Genomic DNA, 21,740 nt, shown 5'->3' on the forward strand with positions numbered 1-21,740 from the left:
GATTGGCTTCAATTATCGTCTGACAATGCATTAGCATTCACGATTCAAGAACACTTTTTCCTTATGTGCGAGAAGCTTGCTGGATTCATCACCGCCATAAACTGGTCGATTGCGATAACCTTCCCATCAAGACGATGCATCTGGGACGTATAACTGGTAAACCACTCCTATACCCGATGTGGACTTGCTGCGAGATAAAATACCGTGGTTTGACATAGGATTAAGTCGTGTTATCTGCTATCCCTCACCACACTTCTGCACTTCGCCAAATTATTGTCTTTTCCAATGTTTTTCAAGTTTTAGATGTTTGAAAGGATTTTACGGATCTTCTGTACGAATCCCACGCTACTAATACAAAAAATGTAAAATTTGAGAAAAACAACCCCCCCACGTTTTTAAAAAATTACTAATTATTAGCCTTCCTAACCCCAAATGGATAATTACTAATTATCTTTTCTTTTGTCCCGCTTTGTACAAAATATCTGATTTGAGTTTTCCCTACGAAACTGCGTGATTCGATTTCGCTGTCTGTTTAACTTTGCGTGACTGATGCTAATTATGTGTGGTGGTCGGGCGCGTGAAAGCATTGCATTTTTTGGACCTCCAGAAGTATGCACACCAAGATGGCGCACAACCTGAACATAGTATGTGTGTACCGGTTAGGATACAGGTTGTGCGACATCTTGGTGCGCATACTTCTGGAGCACCCATTTTTTTATAAGTATACGACGCTTTCCCCGCGTCTTTCGCTCCGAATAAGGCCGTACAGAAGCAGCCACTGGAGGTGCAAAGTTGTTTGGGATGGGACTGTAATCTTTCCGGTTCCGCATTACCTACGAATTTATTATTTCTGGATGTTTTAAATCTTATTACGGGTTTCGTCCGACTTTTTACATATGTGTGTGCTTTTTTCCTAGATACCAAAATAAGCTGTTTGTCAGCATGTAATTGACACTTTCCGATGTCCAAATATAGTGCGCGCAGAATCAGGCCTTATGTGCGAGCGGTTTGCTAGATTCATCGGTAGAGTTCCTTCGCCTCCAAGTCCACGTATCTGAAACGAATAACTGGCTAACTATCTTCCATAACCGACATGTTCTTCCACTAATTGAAGGCCAAGTTACGATTAAATTGCATGGGTATTTTGAAAACAGTTCTCGTACTTACAAACATTGATAAATGGGTTCAAAATGAGGGCTTCAATTCAACCGGGACAATATTGAGGTCTGTGTCTTCTGACCAACTTGAATTGTTTCATTAAACACCAAAGCATCATTAGAAAATCGTCTATGGGGATTCCTGTGATGCTTCCATCACCTTGGTACCTGCTGTAAGCGTGTGTTTATTTCGCTCAATGGTTGATCCAGCACTGATGACTAGTAAGACATTGCACCTACAAATTGGTAAGTACGTTACTAGATTATTTATTTACTACGATGGTTATATATCCAGTGATAAAAACTCACATCGTCATCCCCAAAGGGTTCAAACCCGCATGTTTATTCAGGGATGAATAACGACGTGACTATAAAGTTGTGAAAAGGCAGCATGGAATACGTTCTGCGAAAATAGTCGTTTCGAGGGTCGAAGCATCGCTCTAAACAATTGGTGGGAAAATTACGGCCCGAAGATCGGCTCCGGTCCACCTAAGTGTTTCATCCGACTCACTTGTGTCTGCTGAGATTACGTTGGAAATATCGATGAAAATAATGCCATGATGACGACGATCATTACATTGAGCTTCTCATTATTATAGCTGTTTTTGTGAACAAACTGTTTTTTATTTATAGTTCGCCATATTGAGCCTCCGGCCCAGTATCCAAATCTATTTTCTATAACTGACTAACCCAGAAAAAGGAATTGCCCACCGCTGCGCTAAACAGTACAGACATCGCATCGCTGATTACTGTGCGTGAAAGCCATGAGGAGAACTATGTGCAATCAGGTGGTCGTCAGGTCGTGGACTTATTTATGATCAAAACAATGGAATATGGAACATGAACGAAATAATGCAACGACATCACTCTGCATAATCGGAATCATGGATGGACTACCACTGGACTCAAATGAACCTGATATTGAAATTGACCTAATTGTTTTTAATAATATAAAGGTCGTCGCAATTGTCGCAAAGTAGTTCGCGCCACAGCCTCCCCTAAATACCACATTACCTTATCGCCCAATCGCCAAGCAGGATTCGCCATACGATTTTCGCAACATTAATTCTGTACAAGTATTTTTATTGGAAACAATTACAAAATGAACATTGTTGGAAAAATTGCATTGCAAGCAAAATTAGCAGCAGTGGTTGGAGTCATACTTTCTCCGGAGCCGGAGTCAATGCTTTGAACTACCGAATATTAAAGCAGTAGACACATCAAACTTAAAAAAAAATTGTCGATTTGCTTTAAATATGGTTTAAATTTTGGCGCTCCGGGAGTATGTGTACCAAGATGACGCACATCCTGAACTCTAACCGGTACACATACTATGTTCAGGTTGTGCACCATCTTGGTGCACATACTTCGGGAGCTCCCAAATTTTCACATAGCTTTGAAAACGCAACAATTCACTAACGTGGTTTTATTAATTTCAAATTAATTAATCATCACAGATTCCCAGTGAATTTGCAATCAATTTTGAAATTTTACGAAAAATATAAGAACATTCATGAAAATTGGAACACACGTAAGGAACGATTGTATTATTTAACAATAAACTTTTGCTACAAATAAGGCTTAAGACAAGCAGACATCATGAAATACAATGACTGTGAGGGAGACGTGGCAGGAAGGAATGGACACAAGGATAAATAAAGTAACTCAATGGTTGAACAGTAATTGGTGTTTCTCTCTAAACGAGGGAACGTTGGTCAGGGATGATAATATTCCAAAGGGGGGGTTCTGTCTGAGATTTCTATTTGCCAAGTTAGATCTGAACAGTTACCGTGTCCGACCAACCGCCGAAAAACGTGTATTTTCATGAGTTTTGAGGGTCTAAAAAAGCGTTTCAAGATGAAAAATGGCCATGCACATTACAGAAAGTTGCTGTCACTTTTTTTTACATTTCAAAAGGGAGGTTCCGACCCCCAAAACAACCCCCCTGGCTTCGCCCATGACGTTGGTTATCAACAAAGAATCTGAGTGAGCATTATGAGTTAATGTGTGGATACGTATCTTCAACTGGGCCAAGAAGAGGTTGTAGAAAAAGGTTGGGATAAGACCGTGAACAGGGCGGCATAATGTCCACTAGATGGTGCTACAAATCAATAAAAGCCAGAGAATTAAAGTGATTACACTCCGGCCAACACATTCACTGTGATTTACCTTGAGGGTTAAATTCATTCCAGAGAGTACATACAGAGTTTCATCCTTGCTGCATTTAAATCAGAGGCATGCAAGGTTTTTCGAACAGGGGCCAAAAATTGTGCTTACCTAGACTTGCGGGTGACGTAAAAGTTTTTTTTTTGAACAATATTTACAGTGTTACAAAAGAAAAAGTGGAAACCAATAAGCCTTGTGCCAAAACTAAATTTAACCACAATCTCAACAGATTCCTTGCGCTATTTTTAACTAAAACATCAAAGTTTGGTTTTAGTTTGGTTGTGCCAGCATCAGGCAGGCCATAGTTTGTCGTCAGGTATAGGACCATAAACAGGTAAACACATTCACCATGATTTGACCTGGGGGTCAGATTCCTTGCAGAAGGTACATACAAAGTGTCAACTTTCGTGCATTTAGACGAAGGAATTGGCCATGGGACATTAGGAACCACCTTGTTTTCCCGAACATAAGACTGTCTTATTCCAATTTTTTTTCGAAATTTAACACTAGGTTTTTTTTTTGAGGGATGTCTTATTCTATTTTCATTTATCAAAAACAAAATTACAAAGTAGAGAATTATGAGATTTTCAAATATACAAAATATGAAAACCGAATTAACCTATATCCATTTACTTATAAATAACATGTTGACATCGAATAGATCTTATTTTAAAGGGAGGGCTTATATTGAAATAATTCTTAAAATTCAGGATAGGTCAGATTTTCGATGAAACACGTTATATGCCCCACAAATGCTGCTTGTCTGAAACCTTATTCATAGAAAAAATTACATAAAATAAGACAGAATTAAATTGCTCAAAGAGGCACAAATTGGCAGTGATTATTCCTTTACATTTACTGGAAACAATGAAAGAGATATTATATTTTAACTTTGTGAGACTAATACAGGTTGTGAAGCCAAAGTTTTTTGATGTAATGATTGAAAACTTAAGCGACTTCCATATACCATATATTTGATTCTCTCAGAGTTTTGAGTCGAGTTACAAAACTTAAAATTGCCAGTTTTGCGACACTTGGAGAAAAACAAGAAAATAAAAATTTATAGTCCCTCAAATAGAGTGCTTCCAGATAAACAAACTTTTGAGAAGGCACATTGCCCACAAAAGCTAAACAAAGTCAAATTTTCCTAACCAGGAACTAACCCCATCAAACTAGTCGACGACATTTATGTGAAACTTGGAACAAGTCAAGGATGAATAAAACTGAAAGAAATCCATAGGGTATCGTACATCTACCACTCAAGCACTACACAACGTTCACTTAAACTTCACAAGGCAATTTCTCTCAAAATGAAAGAATCTCATGCGACTTTCAGGCAGGTCATCACTTTGACATGATGAAATAGGGGGATAAATTGTGAAAAAAATTTAAAAATCTTCACAAACTTATGAAAAGCAAATCACACACAAACACTAATTGTCCACTTTTCTTGACAAAGTTTACCACTCTAGATGGAAACTTTATATGACTGCTGTACAGGGTGTCGACACTGGCAACCAATCAATAACACGAAAAGATTGAAAAAAGTCCACAACTCTTCACAGAATATTCATGCATGCATGACTTTAAAAAGTTATTTTCTTCTTCTAAATACGCCGCTCTTTAAAATACCATTGATGTTAGTGTTACCGTAATTCCACAGGTACTAAATGAACAAAGTTCAACCTTTTTTGACAAGGAAATATCTCTCCATATGGCAACCTCATGTGACCATCATACGAGGTGCGATAGACATTGACATCAATTCTTGGAAGAGTAATTTGCAAGCGTACGGCATTCTAACTTGCGAGATATGGGTTTTATTTTTACACCCTCTGCATTCAAAAGTGTGAGATCGTAGATTCGCAATTGCGATTAGGCCACAAAGATTGCAAACATGGACACGGTATGGATCAGAAGCTTCAAATAACCGCTCTCGTAAAAATTGAGCAGCACCGTGAGCGATTTGACAATCGCGTTCCATCTCTCCGAATCGGAGACCGCCATCTCTTGATCGTCCTTCCATGGGCTGTCTGTTTAAAATTTGAACTGGTCCACGAGCTCGGGAATGGATTTTGTCATCCACCATATGTTTTAAACGTTGATAGTATGTCGGCCCAAAAAATACTTGGGTGTTGATTTTATGCCCTGTATGGCCATTGTATAACACTTCATTGCCTCTTTGTTGGTATCCATAATCATGCAAAAGATTCGAAATCTTTTGGACGTTTACTGTGTCGTTAAAAGGTGTTGCGTCACCAATTTCACCTTTATTTGCCGACACTTTTCCCTGAAGGCATTCGATTAAATGGCCGATTGTCATACGGGATGGGATAGCATGGGGGTTGACTATTAAATCAGGCTGGATTCCTTCACAAGTGAACGGCATGTCCTCGGAACGGTACGTAATACCACACGTACCCTTTTGTCCATGACGACTAGCAAATTTGTCGCCAATTTGAGGAACTCTGACAGAACGAACTCGAATTTTCGTGAATTTATATCCATCTTGGTTAATACTAACCATCACTTGGTCCACAATTCCAGTTTCGCTTGTACGGAGAAAAGTTGACGCGTCACGTTTTGTATAACGCCGAGTCGTGCCTTCTAATTCATCGTCATTCTCCGGAAGTGTAACTGTTTTCCCTATAACAACATCATCACCTGAAACACGAACGCCAGGAGAGATTAAACCATCGTCATCAAGTTTATCGTAAATCGCATGTCGCATTCCACTGCATGAAGATCTTTCAGGGCGTTCGAATGTTTCTTCTTGGTCGTAAGCCTTCTTGCTTTCAGCGTCTTTGTACGAACGATAAAACACGGATCGGAAAAGTCCGCGATCTATGGAACTTTTATTCACAATAATAGAATCTTCTTGGTTATATCCAGTGTATGTAGAAATCGCTACGATTGCGTTTATCCCTGCAGGAAGTTCTCGGAAACGCAAATACTCCATGGAACGAGTCGTTACGAGTGGTTTTTGAGGGTAATACAACACATGAGCTAGTGTGTCCATACGTACATGAAAATTTGTGATGTACACCCCCATGGCTTGTTTTCCCATAGCACTTTGGTACGTGTTACGTGGGGATTGGTTATGATCAGGAAACGGGATAATGGAAGCGCATACGCCAAGTATCATAGCGGGATGGATTTCACAATGAGTATACGTCGAACAATATTGCTCTCCTTTGTCTTGCAAGTCCTCAGGAAACATGGCAAGCATGATTGTCTCCTCTTCTAGAGTGTCAATGTATTCGACCACCCCACTCGCGACTAAATCCTGCCAACTGTAATTGTTGTATTCACTCTCTTTAAGCAGATCAATGTGACGTTTTTTGAGCAATAATTTTTGGTTTTCAACGATCAACAACGGACGACAAATCCTACCAGCATCAGTATAAATTCGGATTTCTCGTTCACGGATGTCTCGTACCATTGAAACTTCAGAAACGATTATATCCATTTGTCGACGTAGTTTTCGTAATGTGTTCATCAATTGGTCAGGGTCTCGATGAATTCCAACCCAACAGCCATTCACAAAAATTTTTGTCGCATCAGCGATTGCAGAGGGCGAAATTTCTTCTAAATTTTCCATAGACCATTCTTCCAGAAACTCCAAAATTGGGCTGGGTTGTGAGCCGACGGAAATATACGCCATGAGTGCCAAATTCTTCACCAAGCCTACAGCATGCCCTTCTGGGGTTTCAGCAGGGCATATCATACCCCATAATGTGTTATGTAATTGTCTAGGTTTTGCAAGCTTGCCATCTCGTCCAATAGGGGAATTCAGTCTTCTGAGATGAGAGAGCGTAGAAGCGTAAGTCAATCTATTAAGTACTTGAGACACACCAGCGCGAGCTTGATGCGCTTTTTTCTGGTCCCCCCAGTTTCCGGTCGCAAGAGAGTATTTTAATCCATCAGTGATTATCCTTGTTTTTATTGCAAGTTCCAGATTAAAGTCTTTTCCTCTGTCGATGAACTTTTGTGCGTAGAGTCGTACTTCTTTCATTAACATTTTGAAAAGTCCGCGGAATAAAAACGCAAGCAGAGGACCGGCAAGATCAAGACGTTTGTTGCCATAGTGATCACGATCATCAAGTTCTCTTCGTCCAAGCGCCGCCACTAGTAGGCGATTCACAATATAACCAAGAAAATAGGCTTTTTTCGTCTCGCAAAAATCACTAATTCCGACATGAGGTAACATCTCTTTCTGGAGAATCTCACGTGCATATTTAATTCTCTTTTCTTTTGTAACTCCTGGCTTAGCACCCCGAGATCCAATGAAATTCAACGCGACGTTTTGCTCTTGAATGACGAAAGCTTCATCTAAAGACGGTTTCACCATTTCCATAATCTCTGGATCGTCAAAATCGTAAATAATATGTTCAAGAATATCACGATCAGACACAAATCCCAGAGCACGAAAAACGATAATAATAGGAATCTCTTGACGAATGTACGGCACTATAGCAGTAATCCTTTGTCCAATTGCACTTTTCTTAACCCCTTGGCCACCACGAGCAAGCATATTAACCCACATAGTACTGGTGGGTCTGGAACTGTGTTCCAAACAACTTCGAATTTCGGCAGTGAAAGCATATTTTGAATCTTTCTTTTTGAAGACGTATACAGTGTTGGCGGCCATTTTTTCCTGAGCAATTAAAACTTTTTCTGACCCGTTAATTATAAAATAACCTCCGGGGTCAAGGGGGCATTCATTTAACTCAGTCAAATCACGATCAGTCAAGTTACTCAGTAAACAATAAGTTGATCGTAACATAATCGGGATTTTTCCTATAAAAGTTTTTTGATGCTGTGTCTCTATTGGTTCTTCATTATGTTTTATGACTGTCTTTGTAATATCGACATAAAGAGGTGCAGAATAGGTTAAATTTCGCAGCCGTGCTTCATTAGGCATCATAGGACTTGGAGCGCCATCTTTTTCCCAATGAGTAGGCTTTGATAGATAAATTTGCTCGAATTTGAGATGGTATTTCGTAGGAGTTACGAGTTCTGTGGTGGTGTGTTGAGCTTCGGCTTGCAGTTCGATCATGGGCGCATCCTCCACGATTCTCTGCACGGACATTTGAATGAATTCATCGAAAGAGTCCAGCTGTTGACGAACGAGACCTGGAATACAAAAATAATTCATTATTGTGAAAATTTGGATATGGTTGTTGCTCAGAGCAATTTTATAGAAATTTGCACTCACTGATCAGTGAAAAACAACGATTTCTGAGAGGCCAATAAAATACTGAATCTACTGTGCACGAAGGAAGATAATGTACACTCAATGAGAAGTGAAAGCGACTCATCTCTGAGAAAACTAGACTACTCAAATGTCAAGAGATACTATACTAATATAGAATTAGTGTGCTTTTTCATGAGAACTTGCTCAGAGCAAAGTTATGGGCACTCACTCGGTAGTAAAGAGACTCATCTCTGAGCAAAGTTACAGGCACTCACTCAGAAGTAAAGAAGACTCATCTCTGAGCAAAGTTACGGACACTCACTCAGAAGCAAAGAAGACTCATCTCTGAGCAAAGTTACAGGCACTCACTCAGAAGTAAAGAGACTCATCTCTGAGCAAAGTTACGGGCACTCACTCAGAAGTGAAGAGACTCATCTCGGAGCAAAGTTACGGGCACTCACTCAGAAGTAAAGAGACTCATCTCTGAGCAAAGTTACGGGCACTCACTCAGAAGTGAAGAGACTCATCTCTGAGCAAAGTTACGGGCACTCACTCAGAAGTGAAAAGACTCATCTCGGAGCAAAGTTACGGGCACTCACTCAGAAGTAAAGAGACTCATCTCTGAGCAAAGTTACGGGCACTCACTCAGAAGTGAAGAGACTCATCTCTGAGCAAAGTTACGGGCCCTCACTCAGAAGTAAAGAGACTCATCTCTGAGCAAAGTTACGGGCACTCACTCAGAAGTGAAGAGACTCATCTCGGAGCAAAGTTACGGTCACTCACCCAAAGTATGAATCGTTGTATACATGGAAAACTACCGGTAATTTTTTTGTGCGGTCCAGCTAGATGTCTGAAGCTGGTTATATAACCCACCGACAAAAATGTTGCACACCCCTTCTCTAGCATAATGAACTCATCACACCCTATATTGCAGACATAGTTGAATAGCAGCATTCCAATTAAATACATAACAAAAGTTTTCATTGTTTTAAATCAGACAGAACAATCCTTTTTGTTACACAATTATGACAACATTTGATAGTAAACAAAAAAAAAATTCCATTGTTATGTATACAATTAAATTACATCGTCTTTTGTATTATTATGTAACAATATCCTTAGGATTAATATATCTAAGATTGCTTTTATTTACAAAATTATAAAACTCTTTAATATCCCCGGGTATCACAAGCGAAGCGCTAAATATAAAGTTACATATTTAATTTAAACTGAGTTTGTCTTTGTTATATTTTTACTCAAAACAAAGATGTGTTTGTACTAATTACATTAAGGGTCAAATTGGTTTCTGAAATTTCTAATAAGGGGTTGTCTTCATGGACTGTTTGAGAGGATTTTTGAGGGTTGACCCGAAGAGGTTCTACACCTCGAAATGATGTAACATCGTTCATTTTTTTTTTTTTGCGGGGGGGCCAAACATATTTTTTATATTTTATTAAAGCAGAAAGTAAGGGATGTTTTGTTTTCTTTTGTAAAGGATGTAACATCGTTCAAGGCGGCTGATTTATGCTGCATTCTTGAAAATAGAAAACCGTCCTTTGTAGCAGAATTTTCAAATTTCCAAGGCTGTAGTGGGGGGCGTCAAAAATATTCGAAATTGGTATTCGCTTCGTTAAAAAAACTTGAAATGCCTGGTTTAATAAACGAGACACTCAGTATAGAGTTACATATTTAATTTAAACTCCATTTCTCTTTGTTTCCATTCTCATCAAAACAAAGATATGTCTGTACTGATTACCTCAAGGGTCAAATGGGAATTAGTTCCTAAATGTTATTTATTCTTGTTTTTGGAGAAACGCTAAAAAGTTTTTTGGGGAGAGGCCTTGTGGACTTATGCTGCAAGCCAATATGCTGCAAGCACCACTTAGAAATAGAAACTAGGGACTCTTTCCTGACATTTTTCTTTTCTAAACCCTCAAAAAGTATGTAATATAGCTCAAAATAAATAGGAGTTGCACCATACGCTTGAAAATCAAAATAGATTTTAGTCCCCCGAGTGACAAGGTGGGAAGGGGAATCAAAATGGGCGTGTTTAAGGTGTATCAATAAAGCAGAGTTTTTCCAAAACTGCAGATGCTGTGGACAACAGGAAAGTCCAAAACAAATTGAATAGTCGAATAAATTCAAAATTGAACATACTCTAGATTTCAAGAATACTTTTCGTTTTAAAATATGTCCGTTCAAGAATCTGACAGCCAGATAAAATAGGAATTTCATTCCAACTTCTGACATTAAGTAGACAGAAAACATACCAATAGACAAGAGAAACCTTCATGAAGTAGTGGATTTTACATAATCGAACTTTAAAAGAAAATTGAAATTTGTGAAATGGCACAATAACAATGCCAAACGATTGGGCCTATTTAGCTGTAATTTGCATTTTTGAAGCCACTATAGCCATCAAAATTTTAATATTATTTGATTACACATATATGAGTAAGCTCATCAAATAACAAAATAATGCAGGTAATTATTACATCACCATTGACCAATATAACTGTGTGACTCCAATGAAAGTAGGTCATTGTGTTAGTATAATGAGCTTCCTTGAGTTCTATGTGACATTTGAACCAAATAGGTGTGAGCTCATAAGAATATAGAGTTTCAAAAGACGCAAAAGTGGGAATTTAACAAAAAAAAGTTGGGAAGCACTGCACTGTGCCATCTTGTTCATTATCACATGACTAGCAATTAATCAATACATCACGTCTACTGTTTAGCAAGTCAATTGATCTATTGCCAAAATATAAAGTAACTAAACCAAACTTTGCGCCATTACAGGAAACCTAATGTTAACAAAAATAGCTTTCACACAATATAGACAAGGGATCGCTATAAGACAAACAAGAGAGGCGTTTGACTTTCATTGGCTTTAAAAAAGAGGGAATTGTGTGAAATGCCATTTTCAAGTTCCTGTAGAGATAACTAAAGCTATATAAATTCACCACATACATCAAATTGGCTGAGATGAACAAACAAAGAAAAATTTGATTCCTTTGAAATTGGAGAAATAATTTGGCGAGAGGCTAATTTAAATTCTACTGTAAAGACGGCCAAAGTCGAACAATTTATCTATTTGATTTATATGTTGGGACTTGGGAGTAAATCAAGAAAAAAGCTTTATCATGATACACAGTGGGCTTGGCACCGATAGGCCTGAATGGAAACTTAATTAATCTTCCATTTAGAGTTATCGGGACTCTAATGGCCAAGCCTCGCTCTTTAAAAGGGTTCGAACCCAATGTATTACTCCCCCCACATCACAGAAAGTGATGAATAAATATTCAGTTTAAGCCACACACCCCTTTCTTAACAAGAACACCTTGAAATCGCTTCTATCTTATTGGCTGTTTATATTTACTAACAAGCCACGCCCCCAGTTGTAACTTATTAATATTTATCATGCAACAATTAAATGTCCCATGGGAAAACTATTGGTCTAGTTCAGGCCCACTGATATGTTTCATCCCGCCCACTTGTGTCCGCTGAAATTATGACTATAGTTTTTTATGGATATAATTTCCGGTGGAAATACCGTCATAAAGACCCCGATTGTTACATTGTGCTTCTTATTATATAAAGATTAGCGGTCTGTTGTAAATAAACTTATTTTTATCTATAGTTTCATATTGAGTTTTGATCCTCCCGCCCAGTTACCAAGTCTATTAACTGGTCCACTCAGAAAGATAATTGCCCAATCATGGTTCACGTGAGATCACACAGTCAAACAGTAAAAGATAGGGCTCCAAAGACTGTCTACATAAGATTGGTAATTAATAGATAAGGACATTATGTTTCACACCATCACATTCACATATCTAAGCGGAGTGATGTGTTTCAATATCCCGCAAAGCAATGTACAAGATTAAAAATTGCAAACAGTGTTGTCCCGCTTCTCATAAAAATGAAGTTACACTATTAATTATTGATATAATATAGTCATTCTTTTATTATTGCAGCTCTCTCCCAAACCCATCAAATAGGCATGCCAGAATCAATGAATGCAAATTACATAAGCAGATCTGCTAAGTAACTCTTGTTCAAACCCCATAAAGCAACTCATTGGACAAACATATTGATGGCAATGTGAAAATTTATTGGTTCTCACAAAATTTCTGCAATTGTCTCGTAAAGTCACATGAAATAACTCTTCAAATAATGCAATGATAGTATTTGATGGTATTGAAATGTATTTAACTATCGCAGCATTTGCCAAATGCAAGGTGATTACAATTTGTGAAGACTACAGAACAAAAAAAAAAAATTCTCCATCTGAAGGTACAGACAAGACAGCATTCACTAATATGACAAACTATAAAGATGTGTAGTGTCAGTAACTAATAGCATTTTTGCAGTTGCCTGTAGCTTCAATAATGGATTATTTTCTTTCATTTCTGAGTGAATTCTTGTGCCCTTGCTTTCAGCAAATACTCTTATAAAAAGACCACAGTCTACTAAGAACAATTTATCAAGGACTTATCTTGTGTGGCCCACTGATAAATAAATTAAAATATTCCAGACAGAACCCGTCAAGGGTTCGTGTTTAAAATAGCAAAGAATGCGTCACATCACCATGGTATGTGTTGCCTAGGTAACGACTTCGATTAACTTGAGGTGAAATGAATTATAGTTTGACGTAACTAAGGGTGATGTGACTTCGGTATGTTATTAATGTTGTAGACAACATAGACGTCATTATCCAAACAGTTAGAGTAATGGCCTAGCAGTTAAATGAAAGCAACGTTTCCCAGACTGCGGCCGTTGGGCAATTACAACCCACATAACGATTTAAACTTAAGAAAGTTTAACACTTTGTTTTCATCTTTTTACGTTCCAGATATCGCCAATTGTTAATACATTCGTCAATTCAATTGAACCGGTATCCTGATTCCCATCTTTAGGCCCTTACGCTTCTAATTTTGGCCCTCTGTCAATCAGTGACTGCATTGGCATCGCGTTTACATTTCGGGTTCAAATCCCACCATCTTACCCAGGATGTAATAGATTGGGTAGGTAATGCAGAAATGGAATGGGTAATGCAGTAATGGAAACATTCCGGATTTCCAATTCTCGTTAGATATCAATGGCTGCATGTATAAGGACCCTCTTCGGAGAAAAGGGGGTGAAAAAGCATCATAAAGACTACATATGTATGCCCATATCCCAGAAGTGAATTAAAGATTCAAACTAGAATTCGGTTGGAAATCGAAGACTTACTGATCGAAGGTTAGGGGATCCCCCAAAACAGTGGTCTTACTCCATAGTGACACCGTGTGTCCCATCACTAATTAATTAATAACTCGCTAATTATACGACATAATTCATCCAAAATCAATAGGCTTCTGATCCGAGCTAAGATGAATGCACATGCAAAATTTGGAGCAGATTGAACCTCGCTTTCGTGAGATATCGCGTGCATCTAACACACAGACGTACAGACAAACAAATACCTATCAACATACTTACCGATCAAGTTCGATAAGTAATAAAGACTTGCTTATGCAAATAGTTTGGTATTACGGGATTCAGATTCACAGTAATTTGAAATATTCTAAACTGAATGGCACAAATCATGATATAATATGAAAATTAATAAATTTTGTCCGAACAAAAAGTACATTTTACAGAAAAACAGGAATTTTGACTATCTGAAATAAAAAATCACTTTTTAAATTTACTTTAATAATAAATTCTTCTGCCATCTGTCTAAGAAGACATTGTGCAGCTTTTTATAATAAAAAATGTAGTTTGGAAGCTTATTTTTGAATTACATAGAACTCTTATGTGTGTAGTTCTAATAGGTAACCTTCAAAACAAATCTGTTGGTTTGATTAATAACGTCAAGTACCGTAGTCGCCACAGGGCCACAAGGGAATTACCGAACCTTACTCAAAAACTAAGTACACGAACTTTGATTAAACGATTAAAACTCCAGTCCTTCAAAACAGTATTAGCTACATATTTGCGAGTGCTTATACAGAATCTTGTTAAAAATAAAAATTGATGAATAATTTGCAGGACGGAGTGGAGTATGCAGTGGCGGTATCAGCAGGGATGTTCCAGGACAGCGACCCCAAAGGGCGCACCACGACGAACCAGTTCTGGGTGTGCCCGAAAATTATCAGAATTGTTTCGAACAAATGATTTCATTCAAAAGCACAGCATGTAGTCAAGTCCTATAGAGTTTACTATAGGGCATTTGGCAGTATGGTGTGATGAATCTACGCAAAGGTTAATATCGGTCGTGTTAACAAAATTAACAACCTCCCACTGTTTGGTCTGTTATGATTGAACCCACATAAACTGATAAAGTATTTCATGGATGTGATATCCTAGTGCAGTGTTTCCCAACCTCAATACATTCCTTACTTTGAATATTTTGGATTTATTCACTCCTTCTTTATTATGCACGGAAACTCCTCTGGTTGGGCAACTAGAACAAAAGGCTCAACTATCTTGACATCATGAGTCAATATCCCATACCTAACACTACACCCAAGCTGTAATAGACTGAATAGGTAATGCCGATCCAAAAAACTCTGGTCCTTCAAAGCGATCCCATACGTGTGTTGCCAGTCATTTTTAATCCTATGTATTATGTGTCATGCTTGGGAAGACTTTTTGCTTTTTTTTTGCTGTATTACTAATTTTATTTAATACTCTAACGCAGCCAAATGTAACTTCAATTCACAGAGTGACTGTACCTATTTATTACTATAATATTTATTCATACACAAATTAAGAACCGGTACTTAGAACCTGACAAAAAAAATGGGAGTGCGACTTGTGCATAGCACTAACTAAAGATCCATTAATAAAGACCTAACAAATAACGGTGCTCCCGAAGTATGCGAACCAAGATGGCGGACATCGGAACGTAACATGGGTAACGGGTTAGGGTTAGGCGATAATTTTCTTCCAATTTTCCTTATTTTAGTCCTATTATCAGTTCGAAGACTAGCGAAGAGCCTCCCGTAGTATTTATACCTAAAATTATGGCCTAACCCTAACCTAGTACACATATTACATTCCGATGTCCGCCATCTTGGTTCGCATACTTCGGGAGCCCCCAAATAACAGAAACGAAGTTTTTATACAATGCATCGATGGGATAAAGCGATCCTAATAGGTGAAAAGAGGAATTCAACAGAAAAGGTTAAGACCCACCGATCTTAATCCTCAAAAAACATTTTTGCATCATCAATCAGGCTAATTTTTTCAACTTCTCTCCTTATCTTTCCACCATTTTGTATCCAATCAATCAACCCCACAAAATAATCATCATACTTAAGCCTTACAAGCGTAATCCATAAAACAATACTTATTCTCAAAACAGAGAACAACGATCATAAAGAATGATTACCTTAGACTGCCACATCAATGTATATTTATGTGCGCACAAATAATTATTGGTACTCCCGTAGTTTGTGTACCGAGTTAGGCCATAATTTTATTTCAATTTTCCTTATTTTAGTTCTATTACGTCGGAGACTGTTTGTGTTAGCCAAGTGAATATACCCCCCCTACCAATAGGCTTCCGTCTCTTTACATCTCAACTTGATGTAAAATGGGCAAACAAAATTAAGTTACCTGCATATTGGTTGGTACACACTTCTGGAGCGCCTAACTATTATAGTAATAATAAAGAACTAAAGAATATTAGGAATAGTACAGCAAATACAAACCAAAATTCCTCTGCAGGATGACAATTATCCTCGCCGGCAAGAAATTCCTTCCTGGGAAACGTGGGCCTAGTAGTTAGAGCAGGCGTGGGCAAGGTTTTTGAGGGGACAAAAATTTTGCCCACCTAAACCATGTAAGTGTGACGTTGAAAGTTTTATTTACATTTTATGAACAATATTTACAGTGATTCAAGAGTCTTGCTGCACACTAACATAAATATATTTCTGTAACGTTTCGTCTCACCAAGGTCAAACTTCTTTTTAGTTGAACTATGTATGTCTGAAGAAGTCTGACCTTGGTCAGACGAAACGTTACAGAAATATATTTGTGTTAGTGCGCAGCAAGACTCTTGAATCACTTAAGATTGTTATCTTTACTCTTGCTACAGCATCCTTGCATTATATGCATACGAATCCGCCGACACAAAAGCATAGAAGAAGGATAAGTAGTTAGTCTCGCAGAAACCAAATCATTAGCAGAAATATTTACAGTGTTACAAAAACAAAGGTAAAAAAACATTAAGCCTTGTGCCAAAACTAAATTTAATCGCCATAACAAATTCCTTCAGTTATTTTTAGCTAAAACATCAAAATTTGGTTTTAGTTTGGTTGTGACAGCATCAGGCGGGCCGGATTGAATTACCCAAGAGGTCGGATTTGGCCCGCAGGTTATATTTTGCCCCTGTCAGGTGTAGGGCTGATAATGTTGAGCAAATTTTCTGCATATTTTATTAGTGTTATCAGATGAACAGAACATGGCTTGGTTCCATATTCAAGATTATTAATATTCGAACGAGGTCCTTATCTTGTATATTATTCATAACACAAAAGCAAATCCCATTTGAATAATATCAATGTTAAAAATCCCATATTCAATTGCTTCCCATGAATTTTAATATAGAAACAATGCGGAAATATTGGGACGTTCTGATTGGTGTATTTAAAGGGTGTGTCTAGGGATTGTTCAATAGAAAAACCAAAGCCAGATTCGCATCTTGTAATGTATTGTTAGTGTATTGTGTGTTTATTGTATGAAAATTCCCTTAAATAGAAAACATGTCAAGTCACTAAGAAGTGAAAAAGACTCATCTCTGAGCAAAGTTACACACACTCGCACAAAAGTAAAGAAGGCTCATTTCTGAGAAAAGTTACACTCACTCAGGAGTGAAGGAGACTCATCTCTGAGCAAAGTTACACATACTACACTTACTAAAAAGTAAAGGAGACTCATAATCATCTCTGAGTAATTTTAAAGGTGACCACTAAAATTCCAAAAAACTACTATTTATGATTATAGTGTGGCAGTTATCGCTTTGGGATCAGATGCCAAATGTTTTCATCGGACCCCAAAAGGAGCATAACTCTGAATTTTTTACTTTCAATTGTCAAAAATAAGTCAAAACATACGGTAATCTATTAAAAAAAACTGCCATTGCCAAGGATTTTGCTATCAAAACTTAACTCGGGAGTTCAGACCAAAAGTCTGAAATCCGAGTCGAGAGTCTAAGTAAAATTTCATTATCACAAAACAAAACCGGTTGTCAGAATATCATTTTTTCAATGGTGCAAACAGTGCAAGGCAAAATTTCCACTACGCTCAGGAAACAATGATATTACATAGAATTCCGCTCTCAAAAATTGATTTTAGCAGAATTCCGAGTTTGAGGGGTGTTGGAGCTGAATTTTTTTCCGACTCCACATCCCTAGTTGCATAACACTCCAAAAAAGCCGATAAGATAAGTTAAAATTTGGAAATTTACCACCACCAAACATAGTTTCAGAATCAAGCTTTCTTTCAACATCACAAGATAAAGTTAAACATTAACTCTATAACTTCCAAACTACACAAATCACGTCATTCAAACGATCCGCTTTGAAGGTGACTGTCTGGAAAATATTTACTCAGAAAACAATGTCTATACATTGAAAACAACACCACAATGTACCTAACTAAGCCTTATCTTCATGTGAGCAGTGTAAATAGAAGGGTAAAAATATAAGTAAACATACTGTAGCCCAATTTCAATTGTCATAAAATTCACATATCGTACATTTTTTTCACCACCCATATGTTTTACACCAAGTATTATGTGTCAAAAAAAAAAACACAAAATTATTTGTCACATATAATTGTTGAATTGGAACAAATAAAAAGCACTTATGACATACACATTTTTCAAACCTACTAAACCAGGTGGGATACATTTAGGGTTCAACCATAACTTAGGTTGAAGTGGCAACAAAAAAAGGGGGCTCCCGAAGTATGCGAACCAAGATGGCGGACATCGGAATGTAATATGTGTACAAGGTTAGGGTTAGGCCATAATTTTAGGTATAAATACTACGGGAGGCTCTTGGCTAGTCTGCGAACTGATAATAGGACTAAAATAAGGAAAATTGGAAAAAAATTATCGCCTAACCCTAACCTGTTACCCATGTTTCGTTCCGATGTCCGCCATCTTGGTTCGCATACTTCGGGAGCACCAAAAAAAGATCACAACTGCAACGAGGTCTAAAAACTTGAAGACATACGAACCCCCTGTGAACTTCAACCTTACTCAATTAGGTGGCATATGACAGACATTTAGGGTTCTGTTAATAATTCAAGTTATTATGACAATAAAAAAAAATATTACAAAGGTCTAAACCAGGGGGCCGGCAACTTTTTGTCGCTCGCGGGCCAAAATAAAGGGTTGCAAGTCATTGGCGGGCCGCACATATTTTTAGAAAGTTGAAAGCCGAATGGATGATACTTTTTATAATAAAAATCAAGCAAGGATACATCTCTCGAATAGAATATAGATTTATATCTTCATTGCATTGTGTCTCAAAATATTCCAATTGAATATTGTCGGCGCCATTAAACCCTTTACACTCAGCTTCACCTTTCTTCGTAATTGTGAATTTTATACTTGTTAGATTATAATATAATTTAGTCTACACACCTCTCACAATAAATTATGTTGAATAAAGAATATATTCGTCAAAACAGCTGTTTTGTTACTATGATTCAATGAAACCTCGAAGGCCGGATTATATTACTCCGCGGGCCGTAGGTTGCCGACCCCTGGTATAAACACTTGAGGACATTCACACCTTCTTTAATCTAACACATAAACAGTTCCATATTTGAATGACCAAATTTATGGCAAATATATGAATACACTCTCAAGTACTACTAATTTGACATGTAAAATTTTTAAGTGCATAGTTATGATATGGACATGGTTTTGTTCAACAGCACAACTTTTCATATTTAGTAACGCACGCAAGTAAAAAAAGATTTAATTTTAAATGGATAATTTCAAACAGAGTATGCACAAAACTTTGTATATTAATAGAGGCTAAATATAATAGGCCTATGCGATAATTCTTTTTGTTCCAGTATCTCACAATCCCTTAGCATTGGTCGCTCGTGACTGCCCTTATGGACCGATATTGATTACTTTTGAGTGTGTGCACGACTTTGCTTTGAGCAAATTTCTTCGCAAAAAAACAATACTTTTTTGAGTGAAAATACTCTAATTTATCAATATGTTACATCAGAGATAAAATCAAATATATTTTCAAACATTCGATCAATATTGGCCATTTTAATCCCAAGCATATTATCATGTTACTGTATATTTATAGAGAAAACATTAATGATCTGAGAGTTACATTTTGCCCTCGGGGTCAGAAGACAACGTGGTTTAGTGGTAGAATAGACAGCTTGCTAACTTCAGCAAATGCTGATTATAGCAATGGAGGAATTTTGATTAAATGTATTGTGAATTAGTGAATACACTCTACAAATCTGTGTTTTCGTGAATTCCATTTTTTGACATTGGATTTCTTCCAAATATCACAGCACTGCTATACCAATCTAAAATACCAAGCTGTTCTGACATGGAAACCTAAAATTTTTACGGAAGCTATTCCTGATTGAAAAAAAACATAATGAATATATCAAATACAAAATAGATGAATTTTTTTAGGCAAACTTCAATTACAATCTCTTTGCATGATCAGTATCCATTAAACCTGTGTTTCCAAACCTATGGGTCACCCCAGTAGTGGGATTCAATTTTTTTGTCAGCCGGTTCCATCGCAAAAGTCATATTTTTTAGTCGGTTCTGTTACAAAAAGTCATTGACAGTAACCAGTAGTGCTAACCGGTTCGCTGATCTCATCAAATTCTGCGAGACGGTTTTATAGAACCGGTGCGAACCAGCTGAATCCCACTACTGGTCACGATCCGAAACTGCGTCGCCTAAAAATCTTTTTGGGCCATTCGTTTTTTCAACAGAAATCTAAAAGTTACTAATTTTATTTTATAGTAAATTTTATTGTTTATTTTATATTGGGTATTGAAGTGTTGCTCAATAGTAATTGTATGAGTGGAGTAATTGTATTGTGAGATACTAGGTTTCAAAACCACGCTGAGGGCAAACTAGCTCAGCTTTTTCACTTTGTTTTATATCAGTCATTCCATTTTTGCGGCCACATAGTATTAAAGTGATAAGTAAAAATAACATGATCTCTTTCAACGAATTAGTAAGTATATTTGTGAGCTTTCGTTAGATCATGGTCTAACTTCTTCAAACAATACAAGATATAACTTAATAACAGCAATAATCCGAAGTAGAAAGTAAACAAGGAGAAAGGACCTGCAGTTCAATACACAATATCCAAGTTCCCTACATAGTATTACATGCCATTTAGTATTTGCGTCGAGAGATCTTACAGAATTTATTTTTTAGAAAATTTCGAGCCGCTTGAAAAAAATGGGTTGATAACCAATGCTTTAAACGATACAGTGGGAAAGCTGTATCATTGGTCAAATAGCCACACCCATGTCCGTTTCTATCATGATCTGGAAAAAATATTCAAAGTCTTGAAATAACGATTTCTGGACATTTTATTGCTTCCTAAAGCTAGAGCAGTGATAGGCAACCTCCGGTTCTGAAAACACCTGCTATTTTGTTCTCGGATCTGGACCCCGTTAATCAAAGTGGCTACAGAAGTTCTTAAGTGTCAAGGATTCAACGAGAATATCGGTCAGCGACCGAAGACTTATCGATCGAAAGTTGTGGGATCCCCCAAAACAGCGCTCTTACTCCATAGTGACACCTTGTGTCCCATCACTAATTAATCAATAACTCGCTAATCATACGACATAATTCATCCAAAATCAATAGGCTTCTGATCCAAGGTATGATGAATGCATATGCAAAATTTGGAGCGGATTGATCCTCGCTTTCGTGAGATATCGCGTGTATCTAACAGACAAACAAACAGACAAATACCTATCAACATACTTACCGATCTTAAGATCGATAAGTAATGAAAGGCAGAGGCATAAAACTTGCGAAAAAATACAAATCCTACCTTTTTCATCAAAGTAAGAGCTGATAACAATCCAGCAAGCTTCCTGCCATAATTCAGGCGAGATATCCTCTTCATCTTCCCCATCTCTCAGTTCAAGGTCATCGTCTTGAAACATCCTGGTTCAAAGGTTGAAGGTCGTTGCAATGAAAT

The 21,740-nt window shown here is 37.4% G+C and overlaps 1 protein-coding gene across 1 annotated transcript; it reads right to left on the reverse strand.

The window, feature by feature from the left end:
• Positions 1-3,879: 3,879 nt before the first annotated feature.
• LOC120331271 (DNA-directed RNA polymerase II subunit RPB2) lies at positions 3,880-21,729 on the reverse strand. The gene is made up of 2 exons (XM_039398341.2): positions 21,591-21,729; positions 3,880-8,459 (listed from the first exon to the last, which is right to left on the reverse strand). The coding sequence occupies exons 1-2, from the start codon at positions 21,703-21,705 to the stop codon at positions 5,047-5,049; spliced, it is 3,528 nt and encodes a 1,175-aa protein (XP_039254275.1). The 5' UTR covers positions 21,706-21,729; the 3' UTR covers positions 3,880-5,046.
• Positions 21,730-21,740: the final 11 nt, after the last annotated feature.

The sequence above is a fragment of the Styela clava genome, chromosome 6, assembly GCF_964204865.1.
Source record: "Styela clava chromosome 6, kaStyClav1.hap1.2, whole genome shotgun sequence".
NCBI classification, from domain to species: Eukaryota; Metazoa; Chordata; class Ascidiacea; order Stolidobranchia; family Styelidae; genus Styela; species Styela clava.

Coding starts and splice junctions, on each gene's coding strand:
- LOC120331271 (XM_039398341.2), bottom strand. CDS start 21,705: ATGTTTCAAGACGATGACCTTGAACTGAGAGATGGGGAAGATGAAGAG. Junction 8,460..21,590: donor CTCTTACTTTGATGAAAAAG/GTAGGATTTGTA, acceptor TTTGTATTCCAG/GTCTCGTTCGTCAACAGCTG.